Source organism: Tauraco erythrolophus, chromosome 1, assembly GCF_009769465.1.
Source record: "Tauraco erythrolophus isolate bTauEry1 chromosome 1, bTauEry1.pri, whole genome shotgun sequence".
NCBI lineage: Eukaryota > Metazoa > Chordata > Aves > Musophagiformes > Musophagidae > Tauraco > Tauraco erythrolophus.
In genome coordinates, this window is record NC_141465.1 from 109,958,715 (window position 1) to 109,979,804 (window position 21,090).

Here is a 21,090-nt window from a genome sequence, read left to right on the forward strand (position 1 = left end):
AAAATATATCTGCAAACTCATTGGCAATTCAAAGTTTAAAATGAGTTGATCTCGCACATCTTAATTCACGCAATCAAGCAAAACACAACTTCACAGCACTTAATATTGGCCATCTAACAATAACACGTAGAGATTCATGTTGTAGAGATTATGTTTACATATATTTTGGCAAGAAATCAATACATAAAATCATACAATCTTATGAATAACACTAATCTTAGTTAAAATAAGTGATATCCTAAATATATTTTGCTCAAAGGAAACAAAGTATTGAACTCCCATTTTTATGTTTAAAGGAAGACTATACATTCACAAGGATACTGGGATGCTCCCCTGAAACTTGGAGGATCAGTCCTTAGTGTCAGCTCTTGTGGAATGAAGGGTTCAATACTGCTTTATTCATTATGCAGCCTACCAAAGTATTGGGGTTTTATTTCTTAATTCTGGTTGAAAGAAACACAAATCTGCCATTAAAAAATTAAAGCAATCTGTTTTGTTAGGTATAAGAACTATTTTAGTGGTCAAAGGCAATGTTTCCAACAGCAAGCAGTGTAACCCAATAGGAGCAGAGCTTCAGAGCAAAACAGTTGGTCTTGAGGAACTCATGCTGAAACTGTGCCCACTGCAGGTTTTCCCACCAGGCTGGCTCCAGCATGGGCTGCAGACCTCCATCAGCTGAGCTCTGTTAGCTGTACCCTTGGAATACACTGCTTTTGTGGCTTAGAAGCCAGTTCACACACATCAAAACTACTCTGCAGTGTGGATGAAAGCAGGGCAAACAGGAATGATCTGCAGATTCATTTCAGAAGCACAGTTCTAATGCAAATGAAAATGCTAGAATTGACTCATCTGAAATACCACAAAAGTGAAGGTTTTGTTCGCGCTTTGTCATACCTTTGCAAAAAGGGTAAGGTATGAAGCAGTTTATTTTTAACACCCTTTTTCTCTAAAAAAGTTCTGTAGAAATGCAGGTAAAATCTGCATTAATAATGGTCCATCTTATTAGCAAACTCCCCTTTGCTGAGAGAGATGCCTGGTGGCTACATAACACAAGAAACGTAAAAGCGTGAGCGCTTATAATTTGAATTATGGAGAGAAAGAAAGAAATTCCTGAAACCGGACTGCACTGCAGACAGTAAGACACTGTTTTTATTCTTATGTGAAGTGGCCTTGTTTTAATCTTCACTGATTACACACATAATCAGTTAAACTTTCTAGAAGGTATTATCTGAGTTTCTCTATGGTTTTATTACTTTTTTATATATATTCAGTCTTTTTATTACCAATTCCCATAATCCTGGTGAGTTTTGCTCCTCCTGCGTACCACACGCAGGTTTTTCTGCAACCCATTTTCCCCTGTGCATGGGGACTGAGACCACTGAAGACCCCAAATTTGTAGGCATTTGAGAAACATGCACTGCAGCAACAGTCATCCAACTCTGCCTTTCCTGAAAGTTTATTTCATTTTTGCATCCAAGTGAACACAGGAATCTTTTATGTGCACTCTCCTGCCTATGCAGCCAACACGCTCAACAGCCCCCAAGCACCGTCTTCTTCAGAGCAAACACGATTGACAGCCCTTTGGTGGGTAGCTTGAAAATGTGATTGTTTTGTACAAGTGGTGTGAGATACTGCTTTGCTATTTGCATCTACAGCTGTTAAACACCATCAATATCTTCAGGACTTTTGATAAGTTAGGTTCAGAGTATTGATTTCCATTTTATTATTGTATGTTTGGAGGAAATAAGTGCTGTAGTTTAAACACAAGCAGTGACTCAACTATTCCAGAGACTTCAACACAGTCAGTTATTTAATCAGGGTGCTCAAGGGACTGAAAGATGGGCACAGAAATGGATTTTCTCCGCAGGTCACTACTTTATTAATTTAACAATGGAGAAGGGGCAACCTTAAGCTCCTTCCCCTCACGGGAGGTATCTCATTGGATCCAGTGTGCAATTAAATGGCTATCCAGCAGAAGACCAATAGCTCCAAGCTGACCTTCAGCCTCCTCCAAAGAGTTTTTCCACCCCTGAACTTCTTCCTCATTCCCCTGTGAAAGGAAATAGTGCTACGAAAGGAATGAGAACGTGAAAGGTAAGACCTCCCATTCTCTTTACAGGCATGAGTCACAGTGGTGACCTCATTTGTCTCAGGGAGCACTGCCTTTTAGCTTTCACATTTACCTCATTAAGCTACTAATTGTGATACTTAGTTCTTCTCTTCTTCACCTTTATAGCTCTCCCATTCTTGCCCTTGGTAGTCCAATATGCCTCTCACGAGGCAGGCATTTGGTTAATACACTGTAAATGGGAAATAAATTTAATACATCTCACAAAGAGACAGAGAAGGTAAAGCAAAAATACCATAAAGATAGCTATGCTGCCGCCAGGGCAGGTTTGGCTGAGATGAGAGTGTCCCTTACTCTTTCAGGCATACTCTCATGTACGAGGTTCCTGTATGCCTGAGCACAAATACTTCCTTTTCCTCTCTAGCAGCCCATTCCCCTGAAAATCATGGAAAACCTCCTTACACTGAAAAGGGTTGATATCAAGGAGCAAAATGCTCCTATCCCTTCCTAACAATACCAGCAGGAAAAAAAAAACAATTTTCTATAGTTCTTCTCTTTCTTGTAGCCTTCCAACTCTGCCTGGAACAAAGGAGTTTACCACTGATATAATGAAATTCTCCCATTAAATTACACTAAAAACTACCACAAACTCTGTTATGCTCTAAAGCAAATAGCTTTAACTCCCAATTCCTCTGACAAAGTCTATGTTGTTAGAGAGGCTCCTCAGGCCACGCTGCTCAGTTCACCATTTTCTTTTTATAGTTGGGATAATTTTTAAAACTGCAGGTTTTTCTCCCAGCCCATGGCAATTTTGTTGCCTTTTCCTTCCCTGCTGTTTTCCTGTATACAAGGCAGACAGGGAGCATCCCAATGCTATGCAAAACTCTAAACACAGGCTGGAACCGAAGAAAGTCATACATTTGTTTATAGTTTTGTTTACGATTGCATTCAAAATTATTTTATATTTTCCTCTTTCATAGAGAAGAGAAGAGAAGAGAAGAGAAGAGAAGAGAAGAGAAGAGAAGAGAAGAGAAGAGAAGAGAAGAGAAGAGAATATTTCAGTTGGAAGGGACTTACAATGATAATTTAGTCCAACTGCCTGACCAATTCAGGGCTGACCAAAAGTTAAAGCATGTTGTTAAGGGCATTGTCCAACCACCTTTTAAACACTGACTTGGGGCATAGATCACCACTCCAGGAAGCCTGTTCCAGTGTTTCACCACACTCTCAGGGAAGAAATGCTTCCTAATGTCCAGTCTAAATCTCCTCTAGTGCAGCTTTGAACCATTCCCATATGTTCTATCACTGGGAATGATACCAGGGAGAAGCGATCAGCATCTCCCTCTCCCCTTCCCCTCCTGAGGAAACTGTAGAGAGCAATGAGGTTGCCCCTCACGTAAAGAATTTTCTTATTCTCATTTCATGCCATTATTTTCTTTAGTTGAACTATTGTACTTCTTATATTCATTTTTGTAATCTTTCCTGTCTCATACAGATTGGTAACATTTGCTGGAACTCTTGTGCGCTCACTGATGTCATGCCAAATGAAATCACTGCTCTGTCACCATTCTCCCAAATCTGTGTTAAGTTTATGGAAGAAAATGTTGTCTTCTTTGATCATTAAGTTACTGAGTACAACACATTAGAAAATATTTTACTGCTAAGTTACTTTTGTGAGAGACATATAAGCATGATACAATAATTCATTAAATATGTAACTTCATGTCATAAATAGTTAAGGTTTTGAAACCTGGGCAATCAGGATTTTTTTATTTTTACATGACTGATAACTGCCCTGAAATAATTTTCCTATTGTTATTTAATGGACAACCTCAGAAACAAGGATCCCTTTTGATCTGACAAGCAATTTTATCTTTTCTGAAGACAGGCTCTCATTTCTTTTGAAACAAAATTTTTATTGTTGATTTTGGATGACAACTATTTAAGCTGAATGGCTGAAATAATTTCTTATTACCTAAACTCTACCTATATAAGGAAACACTTCCATATCCTCTTATTAGTCTGACATCAACACTTACAGTTACATTCAAAAGGCTACATGGACAAAAGCTCCATGTGATTTGTTGGATGAGAGGCCAATCTAGATGATATTTCCCATCTGGTATTTAGGTCTTAGGAACCAGCTTCTCTTTGACATCTGGGTTCTGCAATGCAAATTACTAAAATGTACACCTGCAACATAGAATTTCCCTATTGATACTACCCCTTTGTATTGCTCTTTTACGTGATGGTAATCAAAACATCATAACATGCAGAATTGCAGATGTGTCCTAGCTAGTCGTTGCAAACCAAACCAAACCAGTTCTGTTGCCTCAATGTGCCTCCTGATGTATAAATTCTGTTACTAAGAGAGAGTCCTTGCTCAGAACATCATCTTGTATTCCGGCCAAACTGTTTCTTTCTTTTTGAATTTGTGTTACCAGTTTCAAGTTCCAAGAAATTCAAGTTCTTGTTATTACCAAAACTCCTCTTGAAGCTATTTAGTTGTTTGTTTGTATGTTTGTTTGTTTGTTTAAAAAATCTACCATAATAGTCAGGTTTGTCTTACCTTTCACTTCTTGACACTCCTACTCAGGAGTTACTTTTAAGCCAAGCATTTCCTTTCCCCTCCCTTATGTCATCCTTCAACTAATTTATTTTTCTCTTTTGCATATGAAATACAAGCCAGGATGCTGAAATTTTAATTCACGTTTTTAGATCTTTGGGATGGAATTTTTCATTTTTTAAACAGCGCAAAATTATGACACAAACATTCTTTTCTGGAAAGGCTCCTAGGATTCCAAGTGCATTGTCTCCAATAATGAAAATGTTATTTCAAGGCTCTTCTAAAGCAGAGATAAATTTGTTACATTTTCTTGAGTAAGAAATAAAAAGTCTTCTGAATTTTTAAATGTAGCTTCTCTTGTGACTGGAACTACTACAGATTTTCAAAGTCTACAAAAGAGGAAGTGAAAGAATTAAAAAATTATATGAAAACTGTCATTAGCATCCCTTAGTTGGCAGTCACTAAAATTTACAGTCATTTAAAAAAACACTGCTGCTGTCTGGGATGCTACAATTGTTTCCACATGTGAAAAGCAGTGAGTAACAGCCAGAAAGCCTGAAGTTCCAGTTTTGCCAGGCTAAAAATTGCCAGTAGTATTTTTCAAAACACCATTAACTGCATTTAGAAACCTGGTAAATTTTACAAGTCAAAAGTACTTAAAATAAAGTCTTTTTTGTTTAGAAAAGTCTAACTGGATTATATTATACAATACCTCAATGAATTCACTAATAAAAAAAGAAGTCACAAAAGTCAAGACTAAAAAATCCCATAAAGCTCTGGGAAGGCTGCAAACATCATTTCTCTGCATTAACAACCATACCAAGAGGTCTCTGTTCCTATGGTAATTCCTTCACTGCTTCTGTACGGCTTCCAAGGACTGCCTTCCTAACCCTTTCCCTCCCTCCTCCTCTATGTCAAGAGGTCCAAATGTCCTTTCTGCCCTTTTCCCCTCTTTGTTGTTCCCCTGGCTTCTCATGCTCCCATTGCACCTTGGCCTCCCTCTCCCTCCATCAAGAAGACAGGAGTTGTGTAAATGCTCATCTTCCTGTGCAATTCCATTTCCTCTCCTTCATCCCTAATTTTTATTTCTTTTCTTCAGACATGAAGAGAAGCTGCTCACCCTGACCTGTTCAGTTACACACTACAGCATATGTAGGGCTTTATTCTAGGCAAAAATTGAAGGTACTTTTGGTTTTCCTATTATTCAAAAAGAATTTTTAAAAAATTTCAAACTCACATATCACTGATGTATCGTCATTTATACTAACCAGAACGCTGAGCTGAAAGTAGAAGCTCATTATTCTGTGGCCATGAAGGTAGTGGTATTATTATACTTTTATATTCCTACAATAATAAAGCTCCAGATGTTGTCCAGGAGTAGAAATGCTACAAAACAGAGAAGATACTTGTGAAAAACTTCTTTGTTACTTTTTTTCTCCATTGAGGCAGAAGAAAGAAGAAACTTCTACTGTTCTTTAAGATGTCCTGCGGAAAGAGACATGGAGCCATCTCAGACTGGACAGAACAGTAAAACTGAGCATCTCTGCCATTATTCCACAGCCTAGTCTGGAAAGCAGAAGCAGTCAACCTGGCCTCCACTCACAGCTCTCAACAGGCCAATGCATCAAGAGAAAAAGTAGTGGCATTTTTGATGAAACTGGGGGAGTGAATATTTCTGAAGGACTGCTAACTTTCAAGCTGGGTGACCAAATGGCTCGTGATGTTGCCATCCAGAGGGACCTTGACAGGCTGGAGAAATGGGCCTGTGAGAACCTCATGAAGTTCAACAAGGCCAAGTGCAAGGTCCTGCACGTGGGTCGGAGCAATCCCATGCACAAGTACAGGCTGGGCAGAGAATGGATTGAGAGCAGCCCTGAGGAAAAGGACTTGGGAGTGCTGGTGGATGAGAAGCTCAACATGAGCCGGCAATGTGCGCTGGCAGCACAGAAAGCCAACCGTATCCTGGGCTGTATCAAAAGGAGTGTGGCCAGCAGGTCGAGGGAAGTGATTCTGCCCCTCTACTCTGCTCTCGTGAGACCCCACCTGGAATACTGCGTTCAGCTCTGGAGTCCCCAGCACAAGAAGGACATAGAGCTACTGGAACGAGTCCAGAAGAGGGCCACGAATATGATCCAAGGGCTGGAGCACCTCTCCTATGAACACAGGCTGAGAAAGTTGGGGCTGTTCAGCCTGGAGAAGAGAAGGCTCTGGGGTGACCTTATAGCAGCTTTCCAGTACCTAAAGGGGGCCTACAGGAAAGCTGGAGAGGGACTTTTTACAAGGGCATGTAGTGATAGGACAAGGGGCAATGGATTTAAACGGAAAGAGGGCAGATTTAGGTTAGATATAAGAAAGAAATTTTTCACTCTGAGAGTGGTGAGGCAGTGGAACAGGTTGCCCAGAGAAGTTGTGGATGCCCCATCCCTGGCATTGTTCAAGGCCAGGTTGGATGAGGGTTTGGGCAACCTGGTGTAGTGGAGGGTTTCCCTGCCCATGGCAGGGGGGTTGAAACTGGATGATCTTTAAGGTCCCTTCCAACCCTGACCATTCTATGATTCTATGATTCTATTTCTGCTAGCAAACATCACGAAGATCACAAAAGCAGTAAAAGTCTAGCTTTCCTTGTACCTACACAGCTGCCAGAACAACTACAAAAAAAACCCTAACCAGGATAGGAATGAAATACAAGTACCCTAGACTTGTTAAGTGCTTTGGAGAGTAATTGGGAATGGAGCCAAGGAAGTAGCATTCAGCTACTTCCCATGGTTTTCAGGGAGGCTGCTGTCATCTGAAAAGTGCTCTGCCTCTTACACACAGCAAATTTTTACTCTATGCTGCTAGAAGGGAGAATTTGTTGGGAACCACATGAAGTTTAATACTATTTATTAGCTCCCCTTGCCTTTGGTTTTATTTAAGACACCATATATGTTTTTAATTGTCATTTTTAGGGGCACAGAGGCCTTTAAGCATAGGCATCCTATTCATAAAAATGCAACAGTAACATCAGCAGGAGGTTTAATTGAAACTTTGAAACTTCATCCACTCTTTTCTAATTATTTTTTTTTCTTCATGACTAAGAGCTTTAACGGTGCATGCTTACAGCTGGTTTTAACTATGCTTTTTATTTTAAAAGCTAAATTGTGAGCTTTAAAAATTCATGTTCAAACTTTTTAAAATCACCAATAAATATATGTAAAGTTTCTGCATAACAATTTTATTTTGAAAAACAAAAAATCTTATATTTCCCCACCTCTTTCATTATTTTTCTGTACATCAACTTAATTTATCCCCTTTTTAAGAAAAATGTCTCAGGTTATTGTCTTATTCTTCTTCCATTTCAATTGCATTTCCCTCCTCAATACCGTCCTATTTCTACCCTAGGAAATGCTCATATATTTGCACTATATTCTATATGTGCTACACATTTTTATACATTTTGTGTAACATTCTGAGAAAACTGGCAATACAAGAACTGAAAAAGGAAATGTGAATATTTAGGACAGCATTTAATTTCTGTGACTTGGTGTAAATTACATGCAGCTGGCTTTGGTAGCAGGAAGTATAGTAAACTATGAAACTAGATAGCAATCTATACATGGTAGGTGCTCAGGACATCTACTGACCACATATTTTCAACCTGTTACTTTAGTCTGCATAAACCAGCAAAGGACCAACCCCTCAGACAGAGGAGTTTAAACAATGAACTCCAAAGACCTAAACTAACTGTCTTGAAAAAATCCCACCCATAATGTAGCAATTTTAAAAACTAGTTTCTACATTAATCATTAATTTGTCAAAAATCAGAAACTTACAAAGACAATCCTGAATTAAAACAAAAAAGATGCAATGACTTATGATGGAAGTTAATGTAATCATAAGAGGCACAGACTAATGCAGTTACTGACAAAGCAGTTGGGTTCATGTTATGCTCACAGCTATCGTCACAACAGAACATAGCAGAATAAAAGATACAGATTAAAAAGTCCCAGTTGTTTCATTTGCCCATAGTGTACATTCTTCCTAACAATGCATTTTTACAGTGTTTATCCATTCTACTGTACTTGAAGAGCAGGTCTGTACTTGAAGAGCAGGTTCGGGAATATCTGAGGAACTTGAAGGTGCACAAGTCCATGGGACCTGATGAGATCCATCCGCGGGTCCTGAAGGAACTGGCGGATGAAGTTGCCAAGCCACTGGCTATTGTATTTGAGAAGTCGTGGCGGTCTGGCGAGGTCCCCGATGACTGGAAGAGAGGGAACATAACCCCCATTTTTAAAAAGGGGAACAAGGAGGACCCGGGCAACTACAGGCCGGTCAGCCTCACCTCTGTGCCTGGCAAGGTCATGGAGCAGATTCTCCTGGGAACCATGCTAAGGCACATGGAGAGCAAGGAGGTGGTGGGTGACAGCCAACATGGCTTCACCAAAGGCAGATCGTGCCTGACCAACTTGGTGGCCTTTTATGATGGGGTGACAGCATCGGTGGACAAGGGTCGACCAATGGATATCATCTACCTGGACTTGTGCAAAGCTTTTGACAGTGTCCCGCACGACATTCTTCTCTCTAAACTAGAGAGGCATGGGTTTGATGGATGGACCACTCGGTGGATAAGGAATTGGCTCAATGGCCACACTCAGAGAGTAGTGGTCAACGGCTCGATGTCCAAGTGGAGACCGGTCACGAGTGGCGTCCCTCAGGGGTCCGTGTTGGGCCCGGCCCTCTTCAACATCTTTGTTGGTGACGTGGACAGTGGCATGGAGTGCACCCTCAGCAAGTTCGCCGATGACACCAAGCTGTGTGATGCTGTCGACACGCTGGAAGGGAGGGATGCCATCCAGAGGGACCTCGACAGGCTGGAGAGGTGGGCCCATACCAACCTCATGAAGTTCAACCAGGCCAAATGCAAGGTCCTACATCTGGGTCGTGGCAATCCCAGGCACAAATACAGACTGGGCGGAGAATGGATCGAGAGCAGCCCTGAGGAGAAGGACTTGGGAGTACTGGTGGATGAGAAGCTCAATATGAGCCGGCAATGTGCTCTTGCGGCCCAGAAGGCCAACCGCGTCCTGGGCTGCATCAAGAGGAGCGTGGCCAGCAGGTCGAGAGAGGTGATTCTCCCCCTCTACTCTGCCCTCGTGAGACCTCACCTGGAGTACTGCGTCCAGTTCTGGAGCCCCCAACATAAGAAGGACATGGACCAGTTGGAGAGGGTCCAGAGGAGGGCCACGAAGATGATAAGAGGGCTGGAGCACCTTTCCTATGAGGACAGGCTGAAAGAGTTGGGGCTGTTCAGCCTGGAGAAGAGGAGGCTCCGGGGTGACCTTATAGCGGTCTTCGAGTACCTCAAGGGGGCCTACAGGAAAGATGGGGAGAGGCTGTTCAGGAGGACCAGTTGTGATAAGACAAGGGGTAATGGTTTTAAAATAGAGGGAGGTAGATTCAGATTGGATATTAGAAAAAAATTTTTTACCATGAGAGTTGTAGAACACTGGAACAGGTTGCCCAGAGAGGTGGTGGATGCTCCATCCCTGGAGACGTTCAAGGCCAGGTTGGATGAGGCCCTGAGCAACCTGATCTAGTTGGAGATATCCCTGTTCCTTGCAGGGGGGTTGGACTAGATGACCTTCGAAGGTCCCTTCCAGCCCTAACCATTCTATGATTCTATGATTCTACTTTGAAATGACCCATTTAATGAGGCTTCTACAATTTCTGTTACAAAATTTGTACAGTTAAATTATAGCCAATAGACCTTAGGAAACTTCAGCTGCCCTTAAGCCTTAACTTTCCTGTCTGAATTTGACCCTGTAACTGCTAGTTAATCTGGTCTCAGACAAAGTAATACCCCTATCTCAGTTGGCATGACCAACTTTCCATATTCCTGCCTTTCTGCTACTTGTCCCCTTTCACTCTGTTATTTTCTGTCAAGCTCTCGAAATCTTGTTCATAAATCAGTCTTCTCTGTCCTGTCATCACTAGGATGCTCTTCTCTGAACTCTCTCAAATCTTTCCGGTAAGCCAGCATAGAAAATAACACACCATGTTCATAAGGAAGTTCAGCCATAAGAGAAAGAGGGTCTATTAGTGACTGTTCATACCCCATGACAATATGGCCAGTAGTTGACAAGAATACAGATGATCATAAGCAGGTAGTCTTTTAAACTACTGGGATACTGATATCTTATGATGTAGAAGTGCATAGATGAAGGTAAAGAATAAAGTCTAGAGAATATCATTGTTGTGGAAAATAAACGTTACTAATAGCTAAAGTAACGAGTAATTTTTACTGCCAGAAGGATAACTTACACGTTTCAGAAAGCCATTACATGGAACATACACATCATATTTATTTCTACTTATTTTACAATTAAGAACATCCCCTGTAGGAAAACACAAAAAATGAGGAAAACAGGGAAGCAAACAACAGAACAGGCCTTCTGAAAGCTTGCAGTAATAAAAGAGGAAAGGGTACTTAATCATTAAAGAATGTATTTTAGCTGTGACTTTTTTCCTTCTGGTTTATTATTGAAATAAAACGTGATTGCTGAAGACATTTTCTAATGCTTGGAATGCAGAACAGATTCAGTAAACTGAAGTATGTACTATGCATATTTTCTTATTTTATAAATATAAAACTCTACAAAATTAAAACTGTGACTTCATTTTCTACTTCTGCAAAACTCATGAGTAAAATCTTTCCTCGCTGATGAAGTAAAATGCACTAAGTTAAGAATTGGTAGTATAACATCAGTGGTTTTCTTTTGCATCTGAACAGAAAGTAAATGCTGGCTTATCTCTTTGCTCTCAGTTTCATCTTTCTATCACAAATCCTCTTCCTTATTCCCATCCTGGGAAGGTGATCTGAGATTTCAAAGCACATACTCTTTACTACAAATTGTGGTTATCACAAGGCTCCAACCATCTGCCAGCCTTCAATTTATCCACTGCAGGACACAAGAACTATCTCAGATATCTCTGAGAACAAGCAAACCTTCAAAATGAAAAGCTGAAAAGAGACTGACAGGGAAGTAGAAGTAGGTAAAACATGCATACTGAAAAATGTCGCATATAGTATTCATGAAGCTTCAGTGTATATTAGAATTTCAGTTTTGGAAACAGGTTATACTGTTACATTTGAAATAAATGTTCTCAGTTATTTTCAGGGTTTAGCTTATAAAGAAATAATTCTGTTTGGATTATTTCCCAGAACGCATTCTTCAAAACTTCACTTTGTTCTTGACACAAATTGAAAACAATAATACAGATATACTGTACATAGACTTCAAAAAGGCATTAAAGAGGAACATTATCAATATGTTTAAAACATTTAGAAAGCTCAGCTTTGCATCTTTCTAAGTGAATGACTAGATACTTAGACTGAGTAATATCTGTTCCAATAAACTGCTGTGTGTGAAATGTTTTGAATAATAGTTAATTTATGCTGAGGTAATGACAGCGTAATATAACCGAAATCTGTGCTAATAGGAAAAAAGAAGCCCCTTCCAGCTATTTTTGTTACAATCAGCTGCGGTAATTTTCACCTCATCTCTCTCTTTCTCCATCTCTCTCACATAAAATATTACTTTAAGTGTATGTTGAAATGCTTGCTGCTAATTTTAAAAATCAATAATTGGTACCTGTCATCCATATGGAGAAAAACAAAATAACCAGACAACAAAGAAGAAATTTTCATGTACAAGACCTTTATTTTATGTATTTCTGCAATAAAAGAAAGCAATTGCAGCTAATGATGTTCTTTCTATATCAGCACAACACTAAATTCAGTTTGGGTAAGACTCCAGGATGTTCTGACAAAAATGCATATGAAATTTCTAACATAGATGAGAATTGGCCAAACGATGTATTCCAAATAATACTCAAAGCAGGTTGAGACATTTTCTGGGCTATGGGTTATTCACAAACTCACTCTAGTATTCCTTTGATGAATGAACTATCTGAAATATTTATCAAATAGGTTGGCTGAAGTCTGATCAGCTAAATAAGTTATTGGCATTTATTCTGTTTGAATGCTCTGTGTTTGGTTGGTGATGTATGTTGAGTGGCAGTGCTCTGTCTGGATGCTGAGCTTTTTAATCACAAGTACATTGAATAATAAACAAATCCCAGACCTTCTGGTATGCCATTTTGGACCCAGATCCACCTATACACCACAATTTGTTTTACTTCCAGGAACTGTGTGTTTTTTCAACTATGAAAAGACTCTGAATTCCCATAAACATGTAACAGCATGATCCAGGAATGGTCATGAACTCAGATCAGCACAGATTCACTAAAATACTGACTACCTGATCATCTCTATACATTCATTAACTGGAGATATCATGATCATTTGTTAATTTAACTATAATTGTTTTCAGCAATGGTAGAAGGATGTTTTTAATTTGGAATCCTACGGATCACGTTATGATCTCTGACTCCTTGTCACAAATGGCTCGTATTACTCATGGTAGGTGCTCCCAAAAAGTTATTTGGTTGTAAAATTAGATGCATAGTTAAAATGTTTCAGCTAGTCTGCAGTAAACGCCTCCCGAAAGCCCTTTACCCGGAACGAGACACAGGTGAAGAAGCACACATTAATTTAAAAATAAAAGCCTATATATTGGGCAATTACTGTGTGGTAACCGACCTCATGCAATTTACACTAATCCCTTATTGAATATTCTGATTTAAGATGTCTCTTCCTGTATTGAGTGTCTTCTGCAGGAACAATTACCTACAGAAATAAATATCTTATCCTTAAAAAATCCCTGTCTTTTTCTTCTTGACTTACAGAGAGCTAACAAAACAAAGGGACAGCAAGTAAAGACGCTTCCTTTCTCATTTACAGAAGAAGATACTGAGCTCTGAAACTCACTGGAAAGACATAAAAATGATGTCTGGGAGACACTCCCAGAGCGAAGCATAAACATCCATTTAGTTTTCTGTTGATAAACTCTTCATGCATACAGAACAGACTCACAGGCAAACAAAGATTCAAAAAATCAAGGTGTTTTTCCCCAAAACTGAGTATAAATTCAGGAAAAAAATCTCCTGTTTTATATGTCTGGGAAACACAGTATTTGGGAGTGAAGGAAATGTAGACTTCCTGACAAAAATCCACAGAACACAAGTACTCATTTCTCAGAGAAGAACCCTTAGCATTTAAGAAAATAATTTCCACTTTGATGACAGCTTTTACTCAAATAACTGTTCTTGCTATACAGATTCCTTCCATTAACTTCGAAAGAAGTGCATATTGATACTACTTGCCACTTCCTACTTATTTCACCACTATCTGTATCCATGCCTAAACAGGACTGCTCCTAAAAAGGAAGCAAAGACCATCCATCCCTTGTATGGAGGCAATTAAGCACAACCAAACACATAAGTGGCCTGTGCTGTGGATACAATTCAATCAAGCAGATCCATAGGGGTGGTTTTGATGTTCTTGTCACATCAAAGAAACAGTATCCAGAAGAAAAAGATCTAAGAAGTTAAAAATGAAATCCAAATAAATAAGAATAACTCCGAGTGAAAGCAAGAACAAGCACATGGTTGCAAGGAGCTGGTGTTACCTTGAAAGCATTATATAGGGCTATTAGAACAGCGTGTTATTCCTCGTACATTTGCCAGGTTCAGCCACCAGAGAAAGGCTAGCACTCCAGCTCCCTTTGTTAAAGATATATCTATCTTGCTGAGTCTTGACAGCCTTATCATGTCAGCCCTCTGTAGTAGCAAAGAGCGTTTCAGCAAGCAGGGAGAAAAAAAAAAAAAGAAAGAAGGAGAAAAAAAAAAAAAAGTGAAAACTGATGTGATCTACTCTGCTTCCTGTGGGCATATTTCACTATAGCAGATCCAGAGGGATGCTTTGTTATTCCTGTCAGATCAAAGAAAAAGATAACAGAAGAAAATATAAGAGGAAGAATAAAACCCAGAAATGAGGGTAACTGAAAAGCACTGTAAGACTACCACATCATTATGACTTTTCAAATTATTTAAATATGCTAAGTATCAAGTCACCACCAAAGAAATAAATATTGCATAGGCCATATGCTCTGTTAGCTGCCAGCAAAACTGTCCTACTAGGATGAGTTTATGGGCACAGTGACTGCCTGTCAAACAGTAGTAATTTTAATCATTTTTCAATTTGCTGTGTGAGTTGCGAGTATGCTCAGGTATTTTGACAGGTGGCTGCTCGGAACAAATATCTGAGCCCAGTAACTTCACACCGCCTTGCTTTCCTACTCGCCATTCCTGTCGGACTGGGGGGACGCAAGTGTTTGGTGAAGATGTCGAAGTGGCAGGAAAGTCATTGTACTGCACTGCCAAGCTCTATGTGCAACTCCCATGCAACACAAAGGATGACACAAAGTTTTCCTGAAGTCTAGCGCAAACCAGTAGCTGTGTAATAGGATGTTGCACTTGATTTTACAGAACATTTCTAATCACAAACAAGCCGAATGTCTAAAAAAAAAAGTAAATAGAGATCTGGCTATAATTTTAACCAAATACATAGAAAATCTGAAATATTATTTTTCTGAAAGGCTATATACTACATGTGCCTTCAGCACTACATGGGATTAATTTTTTATGCACTAACTGAACATGTCCACTTTATTTTTGTGTTTAATCTACAAGGTAGTACTGAAAATTATTTTCTAATGACCAATACAACTGTGCTGTTCCCTTTCAGCCACAAAGCTTTGTCTCATGCAGAAACAAGTTCCTAACTTGAAAAAAATACAACTCTATCAATTTCTGAGTGTCCAGATTTCCTGGTGTTTGGGAAAATGAGGCTTCTAAAATCTATAGAAATTCTGAGAGAAACCAGGAGATAAACCTGTATTTTCCTAAAAAAGGGAATGACTTTGAAGCACCTTAAATAAACCACACTTCTGATAATGTTCATTACACATTAGCATTCTCAGCATCAACTCCCTGAAGTCAGCCAAATCTGTCCCATGGAAAGGATTTGGATTATGATGTAAACTAACAGTAAAGACAATTCCAAATAACATCTAATGTCCAATATAACTACTGTTTACATATTAAAAAGAGATACAGGCTTTGTACGAGGGATGTTCTGTCATGTTTCTCCACAGGAGAAGACTGTCATGGTAAAGTTCATTATCAATTACTGCTTTACAAGAACAAGATGAGTTAAGCTGTCATAATTTTCTCAGCCAGAGATCCTGTGCTGTCAAAGAATGTCAATTTTTAATCTGACAAAAGGAAGAAAATTATCTGTTATTCTGACCTCTAATTTCTTGACATTTTAATGCTGTAATTGCTGTGGTTAGTGCTGCAACCATGATTTCACCTGTCAAGTAAGAATGAATCAATATCCTTAAGCTGTTCTTCAAGTTTTAGCTTTCACCTCACTGCTTTTACTTCAAAAAGGAAAAATTTCCCATTAGAATAAAAAAGGTTTCAATAAATAAATGAAACCCCCAAAAAAAAAAAATTGAAAGAATAAGTCAGAGCCTGAAAAATGTCTATTTTGCTACACATTTTTTTCTCCTCTTTATTTCAACATGAAAACAATTTTGCAATGCACAGAATAAGAGAGATTAGATTAATTAGATTAATTCATAGATTAATTAATTAATTAGATTAATTCAAATAAATTAGAATTGATAGAACTGGAGAATTTCTCGACTTCTAATCACAGAAGATCTAAACAAAAAAATTCAATTTTACACATTCTGTGGAACATTTAAGTGAGGACTTTCATTTTGCTCTCATCACTACTTAAAATACTTTACAGTGATTAATATTTTCGTGGTATCGGAAAATTACAAAGTTGTTTTAAAAATCAAGATCAGTATGTTAAATCAAATCAGTACATTCTACCATTCCAGTGCAGACCTTGATTTGCCAAAGAGTTATTACAGGGGCAGACATATGTGATTTCATAGACTTCAGTAATCTAAAATTTAATGCTATCCCAGCATTCCAGTTTCACTCATTGTGAATTTGCAAAATAGAAAGCAAAGAAAGCAAGCCAGGAGAGTCTTCTACTAAATAGGTCCAAACAGAACAAAAGCACAGCACAGCCATTTTTCCAGTGTTAAACAGTAGAGAGTTCTTAGCGGGAAGAGTTCTTCTCCCATGCATATGAGAAAGATGTAAGGAATGGCAGGCATGAGTTATCCCACCATGGGATATATTTTTGCTCCAACTAGAAGGCTACTGAAGTGACTCCTTTACCATTTGTATTGGGTTTGTGTGGCAAGGTTTTGGTAGCAGGGGTCTACAGGGATGGCTTCTGTGAGAAGCTGCTAGAAGCTTCCCCTATGTCCAATATGGCCAATGCCAATTGTCTTCCAGACAGACCCACCGCTGGCCAAAGCTGAGTCCATCAGCGATGGTGATGGCACCTCTGTGAAAACATTTTTGAGAAGGGGAAAAAAACTGTGCAACTGCAACTTCAGCTGGAGAGAGGAGTGTGCATATGTGAGACAAACAACTCTGCAGACACCAAGGTAGGTGAAGAAGGAGGAAGACGAGATGTTCCAGGTGCTGGAGCAGAGATTCCCCTGCAGCCCATGGTGAAGTCCATGGTGAGGCAGGCTGTCCCTCTGCAGCCCACGGAGGTCTGTGGTGGAGCAGATATTAACCTGCAGCCCATGGAGGATCCCACACCGGAGCAGGTGGATGCCTGAAGGAGGCTGTGACCCTATGGGAAGCCCACACTGGAGCAGGCTCCTGGCAGGACCTGTGGACCCATGGGCAGAGGAGCCTACACTGGAGCAGGATTGCTGACAGGAACTATGACCCCATGGAGGACCCACACTAGAGCAGTCTGTTTCAGAAGGACTGCACCCTGTGGAAGGGACCCATGAGGGAGCAGTTCCTTCCATGGGAAGGACTCACATTGGAGAAGTTTGTGGAGGACTGTCTTCCTGAGGAGGAAGGAGCAGCAGAAATGAGTGATGAACTGACCGCAATCCCCATTCCCCGTCCTCCTGTGCCACCAGAGGGGGAGGAGGCAGAGAATTCAGAAGTAAAGTTAAGCCCAGGAATAAGGGAGGAGTGGGAGGGAAGGTGTTTTAAGATTCGTTTTTATTTCTCATTATCCTACTCTGATTTGATTGGTAATAAATTAAATTAATTTTTCACCAAGTTGAGTCTGTTTTGCCTGTGACGGTAATTGGTGAGCGATCTCGCTGTCCTTATCTGAACCCATGAGCCTTTTGTTATATTTTTCCCTCCCCTGTCCAGCTGAGGAGTGGGAGTGACAGAGCAGCTTTGGTGGGCACCTGATGTCCAGTCAGGGCCAACCCACCACACTATTCTTCACAGAAAGGTAAGAACAACATATTCTTCAGTGGTTAAGTGAGGTGCTCAAGCAAAGGGTGAAGGTGAAAGGGCAAAGGTATAGCATGAACAGGTGATGGGGATCTGCCTTTTTAAATGATGTCTTTCCATCAGCTCAGACCTAAATGGGAGGGGTTTTTATCTGGAGCCTTATTTCACTGGACAGGTTCTACTGGGACGCAGCTCAATATGAAATTAGTTATGGTCACAGTTTGAGGAGGCTATAGTCATTTTTGAGCCCTTTGGTGTGATAACGGCTGCTGCCAATAAGGTTGCATTGATTGGCTTATTTTACAACCGTTTACCGCGAATATTCACTGTCTTCTGTGTGACAGAACAAATATGTTTCAGTTTATTTAGAAAATAAACATCAACAGCATTTGGATACTGAGAGATGACGTTTCCTGGATAACTAGAAAGCTCAATTAATTTTAAAATGCTGTGTTTCTAAGTTAATACGCCAGACACCACCTCTTGCCATTGTAAAACTTACTAAAAAATTGTTATCACTATTTTTAAAGGTGCTAGTGTTCCTATCCTTACATTTCTCTATTTATAAATGCTCTTCAGAGGCTTTTAAAAGATATTTTCCTTTTTATTTATTTTCTGGAATATCTAGTAAAAGTCAGAATAAAGTAAAAAAAAAAAAGCCAACAAAATAATGTATATAAAACATTCATAACAGAAAGATGACACCCAAATATCTTATCTACTAGATCATCAAGATGTCAAATGCTTTATTAGTGGCCACAGAATGTCTGCTAGTTTCAGAAATAGAGCTCAGGGAAACAGAAGAAGGTTCCGAAGCTGTCTATATTCACACGTGCGTTGTGATTTCTGATTAAAAATGGATGAAAAGTGGTTTTTAACCTTTTAATGACAACCCACAAATCACCAATGTCTGAGACCTCTTGGAGGAGAAAGCATACCATTTTTAAATGCATGCATGCAACTTTATGTATCTATATATAACAAAAATTAGGAGGATTCATTTTTCTGGACATGTTGCCTTCTCATTGCTAAAAACGAATTTTACTTACTAATCTAACTTGTGGCAGTGGAAATAAAGTTATGCTTTTAGAAGTTTACATGGCGTGAATAACCTAAGAAGAGGTTTATATGCTATTGACTGACAAGGCATGGGTTAGATGTACAAGTGAGTGAACAAAAACATCTCCATGAGTTTCTTGAAATTTCTGATGACAAGTTATGCGTGTAAGTAGAGCCACAGGAGAGCTGAAGAGTCTCATCATGTCATAAGATGTTAAATAAGGTGCACAGACAGACAGATAGACCTCAATCCTACAAGCTGCCCTCTGGGAGTAGACCCTTAAAGTCAAGACATAGGAGTCTGCCCATGCAAATCAGGACCTTAAGCCATGCAAATCCCTTGTATTCACAGTGCTTGACACCTGTTTTATACTTTAACAAACATTGCTCCTTCATTTCTCCAGTTTTATACCTTACTGACTCTTCTTGTGCTCAAAGTTTTAAATCCAGAAAACAATTATGTAGATGCTAACATGAAATATTTGAGGCAGTGGGATCAATGAAATTCTGGCCTTTCTTAAAACAAAGCAAATATTAACTGTTTACAAAATACAGGCTTTGCAGTGCATGGTGTGAAAATCCAGCTCTAGCAATCTAGGAGTCTGAATGGTTTTTTAGTTCTGCTCCTCAAAAAGCACCAAATGTAACAAGATGTGACAACACACTACTAAAAAACAACATGTCAAACCCCAATATTTAGCTGAAAAGGAATGCTTTCTTTTTCCTCCTGAAATCTGTAGAATTCTGTCTCCAAGATTGGAAAACAAACAAACAAACAAAAACCCATTGCCTGGCAATGTATAAATTATTCCTGTTTTGCATACAGCAGATGGCAGCTATCTGGGGGAATGGAAGATAGTGTGTACAGCTTCATCACAGCAGTACTCATCTAGCAGCTGTTGCTTCTTCACACTTTTCACCAAATTTCAATTGTTATAGCCAGCAAATGGATGATATTAGGAAATCATCATTCAAATTAATAATCTTACTAAAACCAAATATAGCCACTGGAAGGAAACAAGTATCAGGACAGCTAGTACAAACGGGTTTTCTTAAATTTACTGATAAATTTGAAAGGCTCACTTGTGTATATTCACACATATATATCTTTCACACATACACATATATAAATGTAAACACTTGTATGCACAACAAATAGCGAACATTTTCTTTTTTGGTAACAGTTTCATTATACTTTATGAGAGCCACACAAAAGTAATCTGAATAATTGTCACTGTCCATCTAGCAAACATATTCTTTTTCAGATACATATTCTCACCAACATTATCTGACTGAAAAGGTTAGATTTTCTTCCCTATGACCATAATGCAGTTTTTTCTTTCAGCTTTTCAGTCCTACTAAGTGAACTTAATAAAAGTAAGTTATAAAAAGTAGAAGAATATACATTACAGAATATATATATGTAATATATATTACATTATAATTTACCATATCATAACTGACCACTAAATATATTAGTCACCTTAAGTAAACGAGATGCTTTCGATCATCTGTTTTATTGCTAGTTTATTAATACTTGCTTCTGAAGTCACCTAGGGCCTAAGTTCTGAATCAAGTCACACACAACAATTTTCTCCAGCAGTGAAAGATGGAAAAAGTACCATTTCTTGTGAGCAGACAGCAGTTTTTAGAAAGAAATGGCAGTAAACACCTACCTCCCTGAGGACAGGATCAGTGATACTGTCCAGGTTCACAGAGCCTTCATATGTTAGGTAGTGGAAAACGTTGAGTGCACGCACTGCTTCTGGTCCTCGTTGCTTGTAGCCAAATATAAGGTCAATCCACTGATGGAGTTGACATGATACAAACTCACTTTCCAGGGCCTGTGAGAGAAATTCAGAGTTAGGAAGTAAATTCCATCTCGTAATTTCATGCTTAAATTATATCCTACCTTCACCTATTAACTGAGGAAACATAATAGGTATCATTACTTTTCCTGTTCAGGATTGTTTAATGTATTTGAAATCTCTCGAACATTAAAAACCAGAACAAATTATATTGGGAGAAGCACTAAAAAAGACATTCTTATTTCCTTCTGCTTAATACCCAGCTAATTTTCTTCTCAGGT

General features: G+C 39.1%; 1 protein-coding gene across 8 annotated transcripts in view; it reads right to left on the bottom strand.

Annotated features, from left to right (window-relative positions):
• NBEA (neurobeachin) overlaps positions 1–21,090 on the bottom strand; it is a 531,270-nt gene that overhangs the window by 31,263 nt on the left and 478,917 nt on the right. For all 8 annotated transcript variants that reach the window (XM_086612868.1, XM_086612875.1, XM_086612851.1 and 5 more), the window contains one exon: positions 20,678–20,845. In XM_086612868.1, coding sequence (XP_086468994.1) covers positions 20,678–20,845 — 168 coding nt within the window. The remainder of the gene's footprint in view (positions 1–20,677; positions 20,846–21,090) is intronic.